Source organism: Daphnia pulicaria, chromosome 6 (assembly GCF_021234035.1).
Source record: "Daphnia pulicaria isolate SC F1-1A chromosome 6, SC_F0-13Bv2, whole genome shotgun sequence".
NCBI lineage: Eukaryota > Metazoa > Arthropoda > Branchiopoda > Diplostraca > Daphniidae > Daphnia > Daphnia pulicaria.
The window spans coordinates 3288620-3304312 of record NC_060918.1 but is presented as its reverse complement, the minus strand read 5'-3'; the positions used below and the strand labels follow the sequence as shown (position 1 = coordinate 3304312).

Sequence of the window (15693 nt, the reverse complement as noted above, 5' to 3'; positions counted from 1 at the left end):
AAGGATTGGTCACACCGAAGAACGTTGCTGGGTGAAGCACGGAAGACCTGGCCGCCCATCACAAAATTTATTGCAATCTGCTGATGCTGCTTTGAGTCATCATCATCACCATACGGAATGGCCAGTTGATTACGGCTTCTCTTCCTATATAACTTCTTTTCTCTCATCCACTTCCAGGAACCTGAAGCAATGGTTTGCTGACTCAGGTGCCTCACAGCACATGTCTGACCAGCAGTGGATGTTCTCAACCTTTCATGCAGTAAAGAAGGGTAGCTATCCTGTGAAGGGAATCGGATCGGACAACTGCCCACTTCAAGCGACAGGAAAAGGAGACATCCGCATTAAATCTCAAGTGAATGGAGAATGGAGAAACAACATCATTTATGATGTTTTATTCGTCCCAAAACTTGGAGCAAATCTTTTTTCTGTTCGTGCAGCAACAAAAAGAGGAGTGAAGGTGGTGTTTGACAACGACGGTGTCTCCATTACTTATAACTCATCCGTTGTGGCTACAGGGACAAGTAATGGAACCAATCTTTATCTACTTGATTTTGAACCAGTCAACCACATCAATGAAGACACATCAGTAGTAAACCCCATCTCTCTTCTTTCAAAAACCAATGCTGCATCAATCAACACCTGGCATCATCGGTTAGGACACCTTAATACAGCTACAATCAAGAAGATGGAGTCTCTTAAAGTCGCCGACGGTCTGCTGATATCATCATCACCACAACCCTCCATCTGCGAAGGATGCGTGTATGGAAAACATCATCATCAACCTTTTCCTACGGGAGGCCGCACCAGAGGTACCCGCATTGGGGATTTAATTCATTCTGATTTAGTGGGCCCGATGTCTATACCTTCTCCCAGTGGCTCACGGTACATGGTGATCTTCAAAGACGATTTTTCCGGATACTGTTCAATATTCTTCCTAAAGAAAAAATCCGAAACTGCTGAACATTTTAAATTTTTCGTACTCCGTCTAGAGAAAGAAACTAACAGCTTTGTGAACGTCCTAAGAACCGACAACGGAGGAGAATATACCGGAGGTGATTTTCAAAAATGGATCAAATCCAAAGGAATTCGGCATGAAACCAGTATTCCCAAGACACCTCAACAAAACGGCGTTTCGGAACGGCAAAACCGAACCATCATCGAATCAGCTAGAAGCATGATCACAGCTTCTAATCAGTCAAGTGAGTTGTGGGCAGAAGCCTCAAATTGTGCTGTATATTTAAGAAACAGAGTAATCGGAAAGTCTTTACCAGAGATGACGCCATATGAGGCCTGGTTTGGAAGAAAACCTAATCTTTCCCACTTAAGGATGTTTGGATGTCCAGCCTACATGCATATTCCAGCAGATGAGCGGTCTAAATTCTCCCCCAAAGCCCGGAAATGTGTGTTTGTGGGGTACTGTGAGACCCAAAAAGGATTTCGGCTATGGGACTCGGTGCGCAGAAGAATTTTTGTGAGCAGAGATGTAATATTCAACGAAGTTATTCCAGATTTAACCCATCAATTCAGTTCAGATTGTGCAGCAAAAGAGGAGCCTTGCAATCCTACAGTTCTACCTATTCAAGCTACAGCTCCTCCTGAAGACGAAGAAACAGCTTCAGATGCCATTGGAGTCGAAACAACTGAACAATCAACAAGTAACCTTACAGCTTCTAAAGAAAACGACGCCGTTGATTCCTCGAGTCCTTCAACAGATGATCTTGGTCCAAGGAAAAGAAGACCTCCAGTTAGGTGGGCAGATGAATCAACAACTGGTATCTACGCAGGAATTGCTGTAGACCTGGATGAGCTGGTAGAACCTGAAACTTATGAGGAGGCTATCATCTCACCACAGTCAGTCGAATGGAAATTAGCCATGGAAGAAGAAATGAATTCACTCATCAAGAACGAAACCTGGTCTTTGGTCGAACTTCCACTTGGACGTGCTCCTATTAGGAATCGGTGGGTGTATAAAATCAAGAGAAGTGGACAAAACAACGTTAAATTCAAGGCTCGACTAGTCGCAAAAGGATTCTCTCAGAGACCTGGCATTGACTATGGAGAAACATATTCTCCCGTTGTCAAGCACGATTCTCTTCGAACAATTCTTTCACTCGCTGCAGCACAAGATCTAGAACTACTCCAGCTCGACGTCAAGACGGCATTCCTGAATGGTGACATTGATGAAGAGTTGTACATGGATCAGCCTACCGGCTTCAAGGAAGATAGTCAAATGGTTTGTCTTCTTAAAAAGGGACTATATGGATTGAAACAAGCCTCAAGAGCCTGGAACGAAAAGTTTAATCATTTTTTAATCCAGTATGGTTTTACCAGAAGCAATGCAGACTCTTGTGTTTATTTTCAACGAGACGAGAACAACATCACCATAATCGCAATATGGGTCGACGATGGACTTCTTTGCAGCAACCTTCAATCAAAACTGGAAGACATTGTCAATTATCTCTCAGACAAGTTCGAGATTACGTCTGGACCAGTGGACCACTTTGTCGGTTTGGAGATTTCTAGAGATAGACCTAAAGGCCTCATTCATATCTCCCAACAGGCCTATGTGAAGAAAATTCTCGCCCGGTTCAGGATGGGAGAGTGTAAACCTCGAAGCGTTCCAGCCGATCCATGTTCTCATTTGGAAAAGGAATTGTTTACCTCCGAAACTCAAGATTATCCTTACAGGGAGGCAATTGGTTCCTTGATGTACGCAGCCATCTGTACTCGACCGGACATTTCTTACGCCGTCGGCCAGGTGGCCAAATACTCCAGTAAACCGAGCCAAGTTCACTGGGAAGCTGTAAAACGGATTTTTGCATATTTAAAAGGAACAATCTCCCTTGGAATCTCTTACTTCAGAGGAGTTAAAGACGGTGTTTTGCAAGCCTTTTCTGATTCTGATTTTGCCGGAGATGCGGACGACAGAAGATCCACAACTGGAAATATTTTTATTCTCAATAACGGCCCTGTGTCATGGAGAAGCCAAAAACAGAAATGTGTCGCCTTGTCGACAGCCGAATCAGAGTATATTGCTGCAAGCATGGCAACAAAAGAGGTTGTCTGGTTGAGACGCCTTTTGATGGAACTAGGCTGTCAGCAGATCAATTCGACCCCTCTCTTCTGCGATAATCAATCAGCCATACGTCTTGTTTACAACCCCGAGTTTCACCAAAGGACGAAGCACATTGATGTTAAATTTCATCATATAAGAGACATGCAGGTACAACAGGAGATCAGCATACAGTACATCCCGACGGAGAATCAATTGGCGGACGCGCTGACGAAAAATCTCGACCATCAAAAACTTTCAAGATTCAAACACAGCATTGGAATGTGTCCATTTGTATAAATTGTGTGAAATGTTTAAGTGGGTGTTCATTGTTCACCACTTTTTGTGTTTCGTGATTGAGTGGGTGTGTTGGTTGGAGAGTGCGAGGTGCAATCACTCCACTCGTATGAGAAGATGCTTCCCATTCTCAGTACCCCGTATTCTCAGTTGTCTCCCTCTGCTGTCAATGTCAGTTTCTCAGTTGAAATATGTTTGAGTATTCTCTTCTCAATAAAGCAGAGGTAAAGACTTAAATCTCAAGTGGTATATATTTTTCCTTCTCTCCAACAGACCGGCCATGCTGATTTGATCGAGCGGCTCACGCAGAAGCTTCAGCCCCAGGATCGGTTGCACTGGAATGACGGCCAGCGTGGAGGATTGGAGCGTCGCACCATGAACGAGTTTGGCCACTGGCTATGTACGCGAGCGGCTGCCTACCAGAATGCTTACTCCATTGCCGCCGAACAGCACCAGAGGAGCAACAATCCAGCGCGGCCACCCCAGACGGGAAACAACCCGCATCATCAGAAGAGGCATTCACGGGCCCACCAGGCCTCCACCAATCACCGAGCCGGACCGGCTCGAGGGGCTCCTGCCCCTACGCCTCGTGAGGGAACGACACCAGCATCCAAGCCTCCATATTGTTTTAAATGTGAGGGTGAGCATCGGTTGGCTGATTGCCAATTCTTCAAGAATATGCCCGTTGCTGGAAGAATGACCTTCATCATGGTGCGTGGCCTGTGTTACTGTCGCTTCGGCGTACGACATGGAGCTGGCAACTGTAGCTTCAAGAAAGAATGCGGCAAGGACGGATGCAAGACGTTCCACCACCCTCTGATCCACACTGACCGGGGACTTCCGGAGAGAACGGGCACCTCACATTCGGCCAGAGCAACGTCCGGTACCATCGCCTTTGGTGTGATCCGCCTCGACGCCATGAATGCTGACGGGGAGCTGGTGCCCATCAATGTCATGTTGGACGCCGGGAGCAACACAACTTTCATCCGTGAGGGATTAGTTCGTTCGCTACGGATTTCAGGCGAGCGACAGACACTTCGGATCCAGGGAGTAGCTGATGCGGCTTCAACGCATCCGAATTCAGAAGAATTGTTCCTTCAGCTGAAGACGGCCTTCGGCGACATGGTGACCCTTAAGGGCTCAACCTTAAAGACCGTGACACAGCCAGTTCCCGTGTACAATTGGGAGCAGCTTCGCCACCGTTGGATCCACCTTAACGACTTGCCGCCGCTACGCAGTTCCGGCGGAAGAATCGACGTCCTGATTGGTTTAAACCATACAACGCTCATCACACCGACAGATTATCGACTTGGAGCCGACGACGAGCCAGCAGCTATCAAAACCAGGCTTGGATGGACAATCCTTGGTGTGCTGGGATCAGGATCGACGACGGAGGCCCTCTGCCACCGTGCCTTTGCCTCATCAGACGTACACATCACAGCGGAGCTGGTGGAACAACTACGACGGTTCTGCGACACCGAATCATTCGGTACCGAGTACCAGGGTGCCGGAATGTCCACCGAAGATCGACGGGCAGTCGCGAAGCTGGACGCTGAGACCAAGAAGCTGGATGTGGGTTACCAGGCCCCAATTCTCTGGAAGGATGAAGAGCCTCCATTGCTGCCCGACAACCGGAGTGTAGCTGATTCCCGTATTCGTCCGCTTTTGAACAAATTTGCAAGAGATCCAGCCTATGAGAAACACTATCGAGAGTCGATGGCCAAGAACTTTGCTGAAGGTTATGCAAGGCGGCTGTCTACCACAGAGGTCGAGGAGCGGCCAACTCGATATTGGCTACCCCATTTTGCAGTACCCAAGGTTGCCGGTCGTCCTGAGTTGCGGTTGGTGTTCGACGCAGCTGCCAAGTACCGTGGGAGGAGCCTTAATGATTACGTCACACCTGGTCCAGCACTTCAAAATCCTCTGCCAGCGGTAATTCTACACTTCCGGGAAGGAGAGGTGGCGTGGTCGGCAGAAATAGGAGCCATGTTCAGCCGGATCCGACTAGACGACGTGGATCGACGCTACCTTCGATTCCTCTGGCCGGAAGAGGACGGAACATTGACAACGTGTGAGATGACACGGGTGACCTTTGGTGTCTCATGTTCGCCCTATACGGCTATCCGAACGACCTGGAGAGCAGCAGACGACGCCGCCGTAGACCAGGGTGAGGCAGCAGCCGCCATCCGGAGGTACCTCTACGTGGACGATTACCTGGATTCCAGCAAGACCACTGACGAGGCGTTGCGCCGGGCGACAGCAGTCAACAAGGCTCTGAGCAGTGGCGACTTCCACCTGAACCATTGGATGACCAACGATGCACGCCTGCTGGAGCAGCTTTCGATTCCGGACCCAAAGGAGAGCGGCGTCAACACGGTCAACCTTGGCGCTGACGACGCCGAGATGGTCCTTGGTGTCACCTGGAGGCCCGCCACTGATGTTTTAGGGTTTCGTGTCCGGTTGGCAGAGATCAACTATACCCGTGCCGGCCTCCTTTCGAAAGTTGCCGGATTGTTTGATCCCCTCGGCGCCGCAGCCCCAATCACCGTTAAGGCCAAGATCCGTCTTCGCCACCTTGGCGTGAAAGGCCTGAAATGGGAGGATGCGGTGACTGGACCAGACCGTGAATGGTGGGAGAGCTATTTTGACACAATGCAGCAGCTAAAGACGGTGGAATTTGCCCGCTGCCTCTTTCCGGATGAAGACCGAATCGTCCGGACCGAACTGGACACTTTCGTGGACGCCTCTGAGGAGGCCTGCGCCGCCGTATGTTTTATCCGTAATGTTTACAGTGACCACCGAGTGATCGTGCGCTTCATCAAAGCGGTGACAAAGTTGGCCCCGCTGAAAACAGTGTCCGTGTGCAAGTTGGAGCTGAACGCTGGACTTCTTGGAGCGCGTTTGGCCCGTTTTGTGGAATCTTCATTGACCCGGAAGATCGCAGCGCGTCGTTTCTGGACCGATAGCAGTACGGTGCGCAACTGGGTTCGAGCGTTATCTGGTGACTACCAGGTCTACGTGAGCAATCGTATCGGTGAAATCCAGACCCTATCGGACCCTTCAGAGTGGCGTTTCGTCCCGGGAGTCCTAAACCCAGCGGATGCGGCGACCCGCTCTCAACTGGATGACCGGGCAATCCCAGCATGGTGGTTGGACGGACCACCCTTCTTGTATCAAGAGGAGACGGCCTGGCCTCAAGACCTCCCCTGGACCTTGGAGAAGGAGGAGATGCGTGGGGCCCGCGCCCATGTGAGTGATGTCGTGTCGGAGAAGATAGTGCCATTCGACTGGAAGACGGTGAAGATAGCTGCCAGCGACGTGCCTACTCTCATCAGATTAGAGAATGACTATCTCGATCTCGTCCGACGGTGCCAGAGGGAGACCTATCCCGAGGAGATAAGCAGACTGGAGCGTGGAAAAGTGATTCGCCCTACATCACCCTTGCAGCCCTTGACCCCCTTTTTGGATGCTGACAAGGTGTTGCGGCTTGGAGGCCGTCTCAGCAGAGCGAATTTACCGTACGAGGTTCTCCATCCGCCGATTCTGAATGGCCGACATCTGTTAGCGCGAGCAATCATCCGCGCCTTTCATGAGCAGCTTCATCATTCCGGAACCGACATGGTGCTTGCCCAGGTGCGACAACATTTCTGGATCACAGCAGGAAGAGAGGCGGTCAAGAGAGCTCGCAACGAGTGTCTGGCGTGTCGGCGTTTCCGACCAAAAGCAGCGCTACAGATGATGGCGGACGTTCACAGGGCCCGGCTAGGTGCTCACCAGCCTCCGTTCACCTACACCTCCGTCGACTATTTTGGCCCCATTGACATCGCTTACCACAGAGGGACGGCCAAGCGATGGGGCGCCCTGTTTACGTGTTTAGTGACGCGTGCCGTATACGTCGACGTGGCGATCTCTCTGTCAGCCAACGATTTCTTGCTGGTTTTGCGCCGCTTCGTTTCTATCTACCGCAAGCCAGCTGAGATGTTCTCCGACAACGGAACTAATTTGACTGGGGCGGAGCGACTATTACGTGAAGAGCTGGAGAGACTAAAGGAGAGTTCGGCGTTGGAGACGGAGCTCAAAGCTCTCGGGATTCGATGGTGGTTCCAGCCAGCCCAGACACCCCACTTTGGTGGAGCTCACGAATCGCTGGTGCGTTCGGTCAAGCGAGCGCTCTACCCCGTGCTGGACAAGGAGTTGAACGGTCAGCGTAATCCGAGCGAGGAGATTCTTCGGACGCTCCTGTTTGAGGTGTCAGGACTGCTCAATTCCCGCCCACTGACTTATGTCAGCTCAGATGTTGACGATATTCGGCCCTTGACGCCGAACGATTTTTTGAATCGCGCGCCAATTGCGGATCTACCGGCGGGTGATTTCTCTCGTGCCTTACCACGGGACCACTACCGGTACGTTCAACGGATGGCGGACCGCTTCTGGGAGCTGTGGCATGGAGCATTCCTGCAGTCCATGACCTCGCGACGCAAATGGACAAGACCAGCCCGGAACTTAGCGGTTGGCGATTTCGTGCTCGACGATTGGAAGGATGCACCGCGAGGACGCTGGCGGACCGGAAGAGTTGTGAGAACGTATCCGGGAAAAGATGAACTAGTTCGAGCGGTAGACGTCGAGTTTTCTACAGGGATATTGCGCCGTGGAGCTAATCAACTCGCCTTATTGGAACCAAGCTCACTCGCTCCGGAAGCCGGATCCAGTTCGGGGGAGAATGGTTCGGCGGATGCTGTTTAGCCTTTGTTAATTTTTAATGGCGCCACTTGTCCGACCATTGTTTAGCCCTATTTCCCCCTTTCCCCTGTCAATCAGTCATCTTCTTTGTGATATCGTCCTTTCCAATTTTTCTGAACTGAAGTGACTCTTGCCCTGACAGGTATTTTAAGTTGTGACCATGTTATTCCTAACCAATATTGATTTACCATGTCTGTGCTCCTCTTTTAGATAATTACTTGTATTCGCGTTTTGAGTATTGTGACCAAATTGTGCTGACGTGCAGTCTCAGACGTCGTCGACACATGCAGTTTGTGACAAGGTGGCAATTCCCACACCTCCTCTTTTAGGTATTACCTTCATTGTTTGTTCTCTGTCGACTCCACTAAGTTTTATTGCTACTCCCAGGTTGTGTGTGTGTTGTGCCCTATATGTGCATGAGTGTGTCCAGGACGGACCACTCTTATTTCCATTTCCCCATCGAAGACTGGTCCCCAGGTATTTTTATCTCTCGTGCTATACTTGAATTGTTAGTGACTCCCTTTTACTCGAATAGGATTGATGATGATGGATGCATGATTATGTGTCGATGTTCTGATTCTGACAGTGACTTGATGTTACACGACAGACATTGAATGTTTTAAATACAGTCCACTACTACTTGTCCAGACCGAGTTATCAACCCTTGAGCTTGGAAACACTGCAAAGGGCTGAGAACGACTGCATCCACATTTATCAAAGCAAGTACTTCTCAAAAAAATTACTATACTTACAATAAAAAAAGGCTGGTTTCACATCTCGATCTCTTTTTGGACACTGACGGAATCATTAGAAGCAAAGAGAGACTTCAAAACGCAACCATGTCCGACTCAGCAAAGGTGTTATTTCCGAAGAATACAACGAACGCCATAATCATTCTCACTTCTGTTCACGAAAAAATATTTCATTGTGGAGTAGAGTCGACTTTAGCCCGTCTTATTTAACGCTTTTGGATGCCTTTAGCAAGATTACAAGGTTTCAATTGTATCGTAAGTGCAGAAGAGATCCATCGTAAAAACTCCCAGATCCGGCACCACTTCCAGCTGATCGCATAAGAGAATTATACCCTTTCGAAGTAACTGGAGTCGACTACACCGGTATGATTTCTGTTTGACACAAAGGAGAAGAAAATTCGGGGATGGACCAGGCTTATCTTCATTCAACTTCAAACGGACAACGCTCACATCGAAAAGATCTTAAATTACCGGCATTTGACATGCGTTTCCACAGACATCAACAGCTTTGAGCTGCTCACGCCATCACATCTAATGTATGGACGACGCATCACTACCATACCGTTTCATTACGCAGCAGACGAAGAAGCAATTATTTGTTTTAGGTCTTGTGAATTTTTACTGCAAGAAGCTCAGCTTTATTCAAAATCGGTTCTGGAGTAGTTAGCCTTATATAACAAACTGTAAGTTAAAAAAAATGTAATTAAATTTTAATTTTATTTAAGTTTATCAATTGTCTATGTATATTTTGCGAAACAGAAGCGCCCCCTCTTTGACGGCCTCCACTATCGCTCCAGCTACTTCAACTCCGGTTCGCAATTTGGTGTCGGCCTCCACCCTCGCTCCACCTACTTACACTCCGCCTAGCAAAGAGGCGTCCCCCAATAACGTCCCCCATAGACCTGTAAAGCGAGCTTACTGTTTATGCCATAGTGGAGAATGCCGAGATTTTTTATGCTGTAGAAATAAGCGACCGTGTAATCTAAAATGCAAGTGTTTTGGAAAGGGCAACTGTGTAAACCTTGCACGTCATGAGTAAGCCTACTAGACAAACTATTTTCCCTTCCTCCTGTTGCCCGATATTTCCCATTTGCCAGTTTTTTTTTGTCGTTTGCATTATTTTCCCTTTTTCCTTGTTCAGGTAATCTTACTGGGCACAGTCAGGCTTGGATTCTTCCCCTGTCTTGATTGGTTTATTCTTTTATATGTTAGGCCTATTATGTATGATGCGTTGTTGTACGCACTTTATGTCCTGTATGTTCAGCTTCTTTATATGATATTTTCTTCATGCTACCAATGGTCCTTGGATCACGAACTTTTTCTCCTGTTAAATGTTGCCTGATGTTCCCGATTTGACATTGTTTGTTTTTTTGCCGTTCGCATCCCTTGCATCGCACTGGACCTCATCATCACCGCAATCCGTGTAGTCAGTGGCGTAGATGTCTGGTCATAATGCTTGTGTTGTTCCCTGGAGAAAAATCGGGTGACATTGCACTGCCTTTCAGCAACAGCCAATCAATGGACCATCGTCTTCACTCGTCTGAATTTGTTGTATATTGTGGTTGATCAAACGTAAGTTCACTCTCTCCATTTTGTTGCTGGTTTTGATATTAATTGAGACGTGTTTATAGAGTCGTGTCTAGGATAAACAAACAGCTTCACTCCCCAAGAAGCGCATCAACTGTGTAACGCCTTGTTAACGAACGCAAGCAACGAAAGCAAGAAACGAAAATTACCCAAACACTTTCATTTAATGTAATTTTATTCAAAGTAAAGCATTGAATTTAAATGAGGATGAGGACCTTTAATTTCTCAAACACTACTAGATGGCTTAGTTTTCTTAAAAACATTTCGTAACTTCTTAACTGAAAGCTTGGCCGTGAAAGAGAAAAGGAGGAGACGCTGAAAAGTGTGCTGATGCTGATTCTGCCACGGGCAGAGAATTTAGTTCTGTTTTTGGCCACTAGATGGAGAAATGGTAGCCAGGCATGTTACAAAACTTGGCGTTTGGTTGCCATCGTTACGAATGTCTGCTAAAGCGTAGAGCTGGCGATTTATATCAAATATCGTTTTTCGATATATCATTTAAAAAATCGGTGTTTTCTGATATATCGATATTTTCGATCTGCAACATTGCCATGATACAAAAAATGCTAATTAAAAATACATGCAGGTAATAGGTATGCAGCCTTGTAGGAATTGTATTTTCGTCAAATTTGGCTAAGGAATGAAAAACAAACTGTGTCAGGTGACAAAAATATAAAATGGCAGAAATATTTCCTCAACATTGAAATGGCACGGAAACGAAAAGAAATCAAAACTTAAACATTTTTGTTTAAAAAAATCAGCATATCAACATTTGAGGGCTTTAAACCGTTCCTTTGTTTAGAAATAAGAAGTCCAGCCTTCGAAAATATCTGCTCCGAAGGCACAGAGGTAGCTGGTATACAAAATATCTTTTTTACAACATTGACTAGGGGGATCATCACTCCGTCTCCTAGACGTTGTCTCCACCACTTGAGTGGGTCGACATCTTCGAGGAGAGGCCAATCATTGTATTCTTTAATAAGCAAAATGTTGCTCACTGCCGTATTCTCACCACCTCTTCTTTCCAGATTCTTTTGTTTCACCGTCTCGGTGTGCAGTTGCTTAAAGATATTTGTTTGCTGTGAATCTATTAGGCTTGGTCGATCTCTCGGCTGTGGAGCATTTTGATTGGACATTTTCCGCAGCTCCCTTAATTCTCTGTCGAGGCTTTAAACCGTTCTTTTGTTTAGAAATAAGAAGTCCAGCCTTCGAAAATATCTGCTCCGAAGGCACAGAGGTAGCTGGTATACAAAATATCTTTTTTACAACATTGACTAGGGGGATCATCACTCCGTCTCCTAGACGTTGTCTCCACCACTTGAGTGGGTCGACATCTTCGAGGAGAGGCCAATCATTGTATTCTTTAATAAGCAAAATGTTGCTCACTGCCGTATTCTCACCACCTCTTCTTTCCAGATTCTTTTGTTTCACCGTCTCGGTGTGCAGTTGCTTAAAGATATTTGTTTGCTGTGAATCTATTAGGCTTGGTCGATCTCTCGGCTGTGGAGCATTTTGATTGGACATTTTCCGCAGCTCCCTTAATTCTCTGTCGAGAGTATGTTCCACGGATGCCTTTTTAAAATACGCCTTTTTGTATCTAAGAAAATGTAAACGAGAAAATTTAACAAATGTAAAGTAATAAAGAATTTCAAATGAGTTACCTTGGATCTAAGAAAGTTGAGAGCGCTTTTGATTGCACATCTTCGTCTCTCCCAAAACGAGTTTTCAAATTTGCCTCTAGGTCGTCTTTAAGGAGTTGTAGACACACGAAAAACTGCATTTCTTCATAGTCGGCAAAATCAAACTCCAGACTCTTTAATAAAAGAGCCACCACTGGAATTACTTTTGAGAGTGAGGCATAGCTTTGGGAGCTGAGATCTTTTGTGGCCTCTTCAAAAGGTTCTAGAATTGTAACTGCTCCCTACAAATATGTTACAAATTATTAATTTAGGCCTACAAGTGCATTATTCAAACAAATTACCTTAATTAGCTGGATCGCCTCGTCTTCTAAAAGGAGATCAGTTCGCTTCAGAGATGCAAGAACGGCAGCTATCGGATCAGCTAACTTAACAATACTTCTTAACATAATAACAGTGGAGTTCCAGCGCGTCGGAACTTCTTGCTTTAAAGTAGTTTTAGAGATTTTTGACAAAACAGCCATCTTTTTTAATTGAGAATTGGCCTTCGAGGACTGTTTGAAAAATGCAACTAGAGAGCGACAACGTGCTAAAATTCCGTTCAACTCAGAGTTATTTTTTAGAGCATCCGTTACGGCAAGATTCAAAGTGTGAGCAAAACATGAGACATGTTTCCAAGCGGCTGTTAAACACTTGGAAGATGACAGGCAGATGAATATGGATCTTTCTTGGTCCGATTCGTAGTATTCGATCCTCAGCCTGTGCTTCTTGCTGGGGATTTTGGTGTGGATCTACCAGAAAGAGGTCGTTGACCAACCAGATTGAGTCCCGTATCCTCTACCAATAGGGATAGTTATAACACCTACACAGCAACGCCATTTTATTTTCTTAACATTAAATGTAGCTAAAATTATTTCGTTACTGATGAGCTAATTTATATTAAAATCATCCACAAGTTCGGTTCTTTTATTCAGTAATACGTTGCCATATTTATCTCTTGATAAGCAACTACATAAGAGATTGTCGAGTTGAATAGTGATCAGATCCACTGAGAAACCATCACTATTTTCTCCTTGATCTTCATGCAAAATATATTTTGAAAAATATTTTTGATCTGATTTCGACGGAAAATAGCGTTTTCCTTCTGAAAAAAAGGCATCGTTACTCGATAAAACCGACATGTAGCAAGTATTTGGATCAGCTTCGGCGTAACCCCCTGTGGTTTGTGAATCGTCGTTCTCAAACGTATTGAGAACCAAAGCAGCATGCGTGCAAGCCTGTCTAAGTCGCAAGATCATCAATAGAATTGTCTGTTTGGCAATTTTGTTGTATTTTTTTCCCTTAAAATTGCAAAAATTATTAATGTAAAATAGATCTGCGGAAAAAATTATTTGTGCAAATTACTTTACGATCCTGATCCTTGTTTTTTGGTTCTTGCTGGTTGAGATATTATTTTAACGCTTCTTGTGATAACGACAGCAGCTTACTGTCAAGCAACCTTTCAACCTTGGAAGATTTTTTTGCTTGATGCATATGAACCATTCTTAAAAGAAAAAATGTTTGTTACCTCAAACAAATAAAGCAGCTGTTCTGTCGTACTTAAAGGGCATTGTTTCAAGCGCAGTTTTACTCCCTGCGATCATTTATTCTTAGTTAAAATATGTTTCGGATTAGGAGCTTTAGAACTTTCGCACCCACCTCCTTTTCAATTTCTTCGAATCGTACCAAGCTCTTCCGCCTCATATCCCTTCAATTCATATTTTTTATAGACGACACTGTTTGAAGATCCGGAGAAGATATAGGCAATGTACAAGTGAACTATTTTTGACGAAGTCACTTTGCTTGTCACTTCTTATTATTACACTCTAAAAATTCACTATTCTTTCTAGGTTCTTCAGATCAGCATCCATTTCAACGGAAATTTCCCTTCCAATTGATGAAACTCAGCTACGGCATCAGCTGCCTCTCTTTCAGCTTCCTCGAATTCAAGCTCTTTGTCCACTACTACAAATGTTTCAGTCATAGTGTGTTGTGTACAAGTGAGCTATTTTTGACGAAGTCACTTTGCTTGTCACTTCTTGATTAATACTTTGTCTTGATCTTGAATTTAATGAAAACTTGAATGTGATGTTGCCTTCTATCATTCACGCTTTTTTCTCTGACGTCATATAAATATGGATATAAATTTGCATATCCTAACATAAAGGCAGGAAAGAAATAATCGACCCCATAACAAGAATGGTATCATATCTTTCATTAATCAGCTGCGCGACCTGCGCCGCTTTCCACTTTTCCAGTCGTCACGAAAGTTCGTCTGTAGTTCCAGCAGTAACAAAAGTTGCTCAGCCTCATTGGGTTTGATGAGTGATAATAGCAAAATAAAAAGCTTGATTAAGTGTAAAAGCATTGGAAGTTGTTAGGCCACGGCACAGACAGTGAGGATGCCGACTCAATATAAAGTGTTTTAATGAATTTGACTGTGACGATTTGATTGTAGTAAGCATTCACAAAATAAGTTCATCTAGTTCTGTTGTGGGTCTCGATTGCCTTAATCTTAGTACTGGACTACTGGTATACTGGTGTTCTATTCCCCCCAGATTGGTTGAAATAAAGCAGCAATAAGTCACGACAGCCCAGGATTCCCAGATACCGACAGTGCAAAAACAGGCATGATTTGTTTCTCTTGTGTTGGATTATCTATTTATCAGTGCTACAAAACAAGTGAAGTGCTACAAGAAAATTTTCTGTTACACTTTCTTAGGCCAAGGTTTCAAACTCACTAAGCTCAAACACAACAACAGTAGTGTAGAACAGCAGAGTATTAGCCTTTCAGACTTTCAAATAGAAAATAAGATAGTAAAGTTTCTTCCATTTAAAAAGAATTCATTGATGAAGAACCAGCCATTACCTGATGATGGGAATTCAAAAGTTCATTGTCAGCCACACCTACCCTCGTGAAGTGCCAGACACTGTTTTGCCTAAATAGCAAGAATTCCATGGCAGCAGTGTTACCTGGAGCAAATTCAAGACTTCTATCTCCTTTACCAGCCGACGTTATTTTTCAAGTTAGAGACATATGGTAGACTGGCAAAAGATTTGTGTTAACCGGTACACTAGCAATCCAATTGCACTCAATAGAGCCAGCCATCATAGAAGAGACACACAAATAGAAACTCCCACCAACTTCGGCCATTTCTTCTTGATCCTAGTTGCATACATCCGCCCAGTTAATACATTTCCTGTATGGCACGAGTTATTTGGTCGCATTTGAGACAGAAAGCTCTTGAACGTGAGATGAAGGCCAATCATGTCTGGAACTCCAGATCATGTAAAATCTGTCCTTAACGTAAATTTTGTAATTTAAGTTTCATTGGAAATCGGTCAAGTAAGAAATGACTTTTTTTTTGCTATTTTCATAAATTGCAGTATACTTGTTTGATCAAACCAGGAGAAGAAATTGGCTTCTTCATTATCGCAGGTGGTCTGCTAGCTGCGGAAATTCAGCGACACATCTAAGGCCTGGTGCACTTTATCACAACGGAAGAAGTAGGTTCAAATTCCTTTTTTAATCTCTTTCTGCCTTCTTTCGTCCTCTCCTACTCCGCCGAGCTTTAACCCCGCCAACCGA

At 45.2% G+C, this 15693-nt stretch overlaps 1 protein-coding gene and 1 long non-coding RNA gene across 2 annotated transcripts; both read left to right on the top strand.

The window, feature by feature from the left end:
- Positions 1 to 3540: 3540 nt before the first annotated feature.
- LOC124344594 lies at positions 3541 to 8092 on the top strand. Its single transcript, XM_046798193.1, has 2 exons — positions 3541 to 3573; positions 3623 to 8092. Exons 1-2 carry the CDS (start codon positions 3541 to 3543, stop codon positions 8090 to 8092), a joined length of 4503 nt encoding a protein of 1500 aa, XP_046654149.1.
- A 74-nt stretch (positions 8093 to 8166) lies between these two features.
- Positions 8167 to 8643, top strand: LOC124342240. Its single transcript, XR_006918718.1, has 4 exons — positions 8167 to 8231; positions 8300 to 8418; positions 8477 to 8566; positions 8625 to 8643. It is a non-coding gene; the product is annotated as an uncharacterized LOC124342240 (long non-coding RNA).
- The last annotated feature ends 7050 nt before the right edge of the window (positions 8644 to 15693 follow it).

What these genes read in the sequence shown, in the direction of transcription:
- LOC124344594 (XM_046798193.1), top strand. Translation starts at nt 3,541, where the DNA reads ATGTTTGAGTATTCTCTTCTCAATAAAGCAGAG. An exon ending in CTCTTCTCAATAAAGCAGAG is followed by an intron (nt 3,574 to 3,622) that starts GTAAAGACTTAA and finishes TCTCTCCAACAG; the next exon opens with ACCGGCCATGCTGATTTGAT.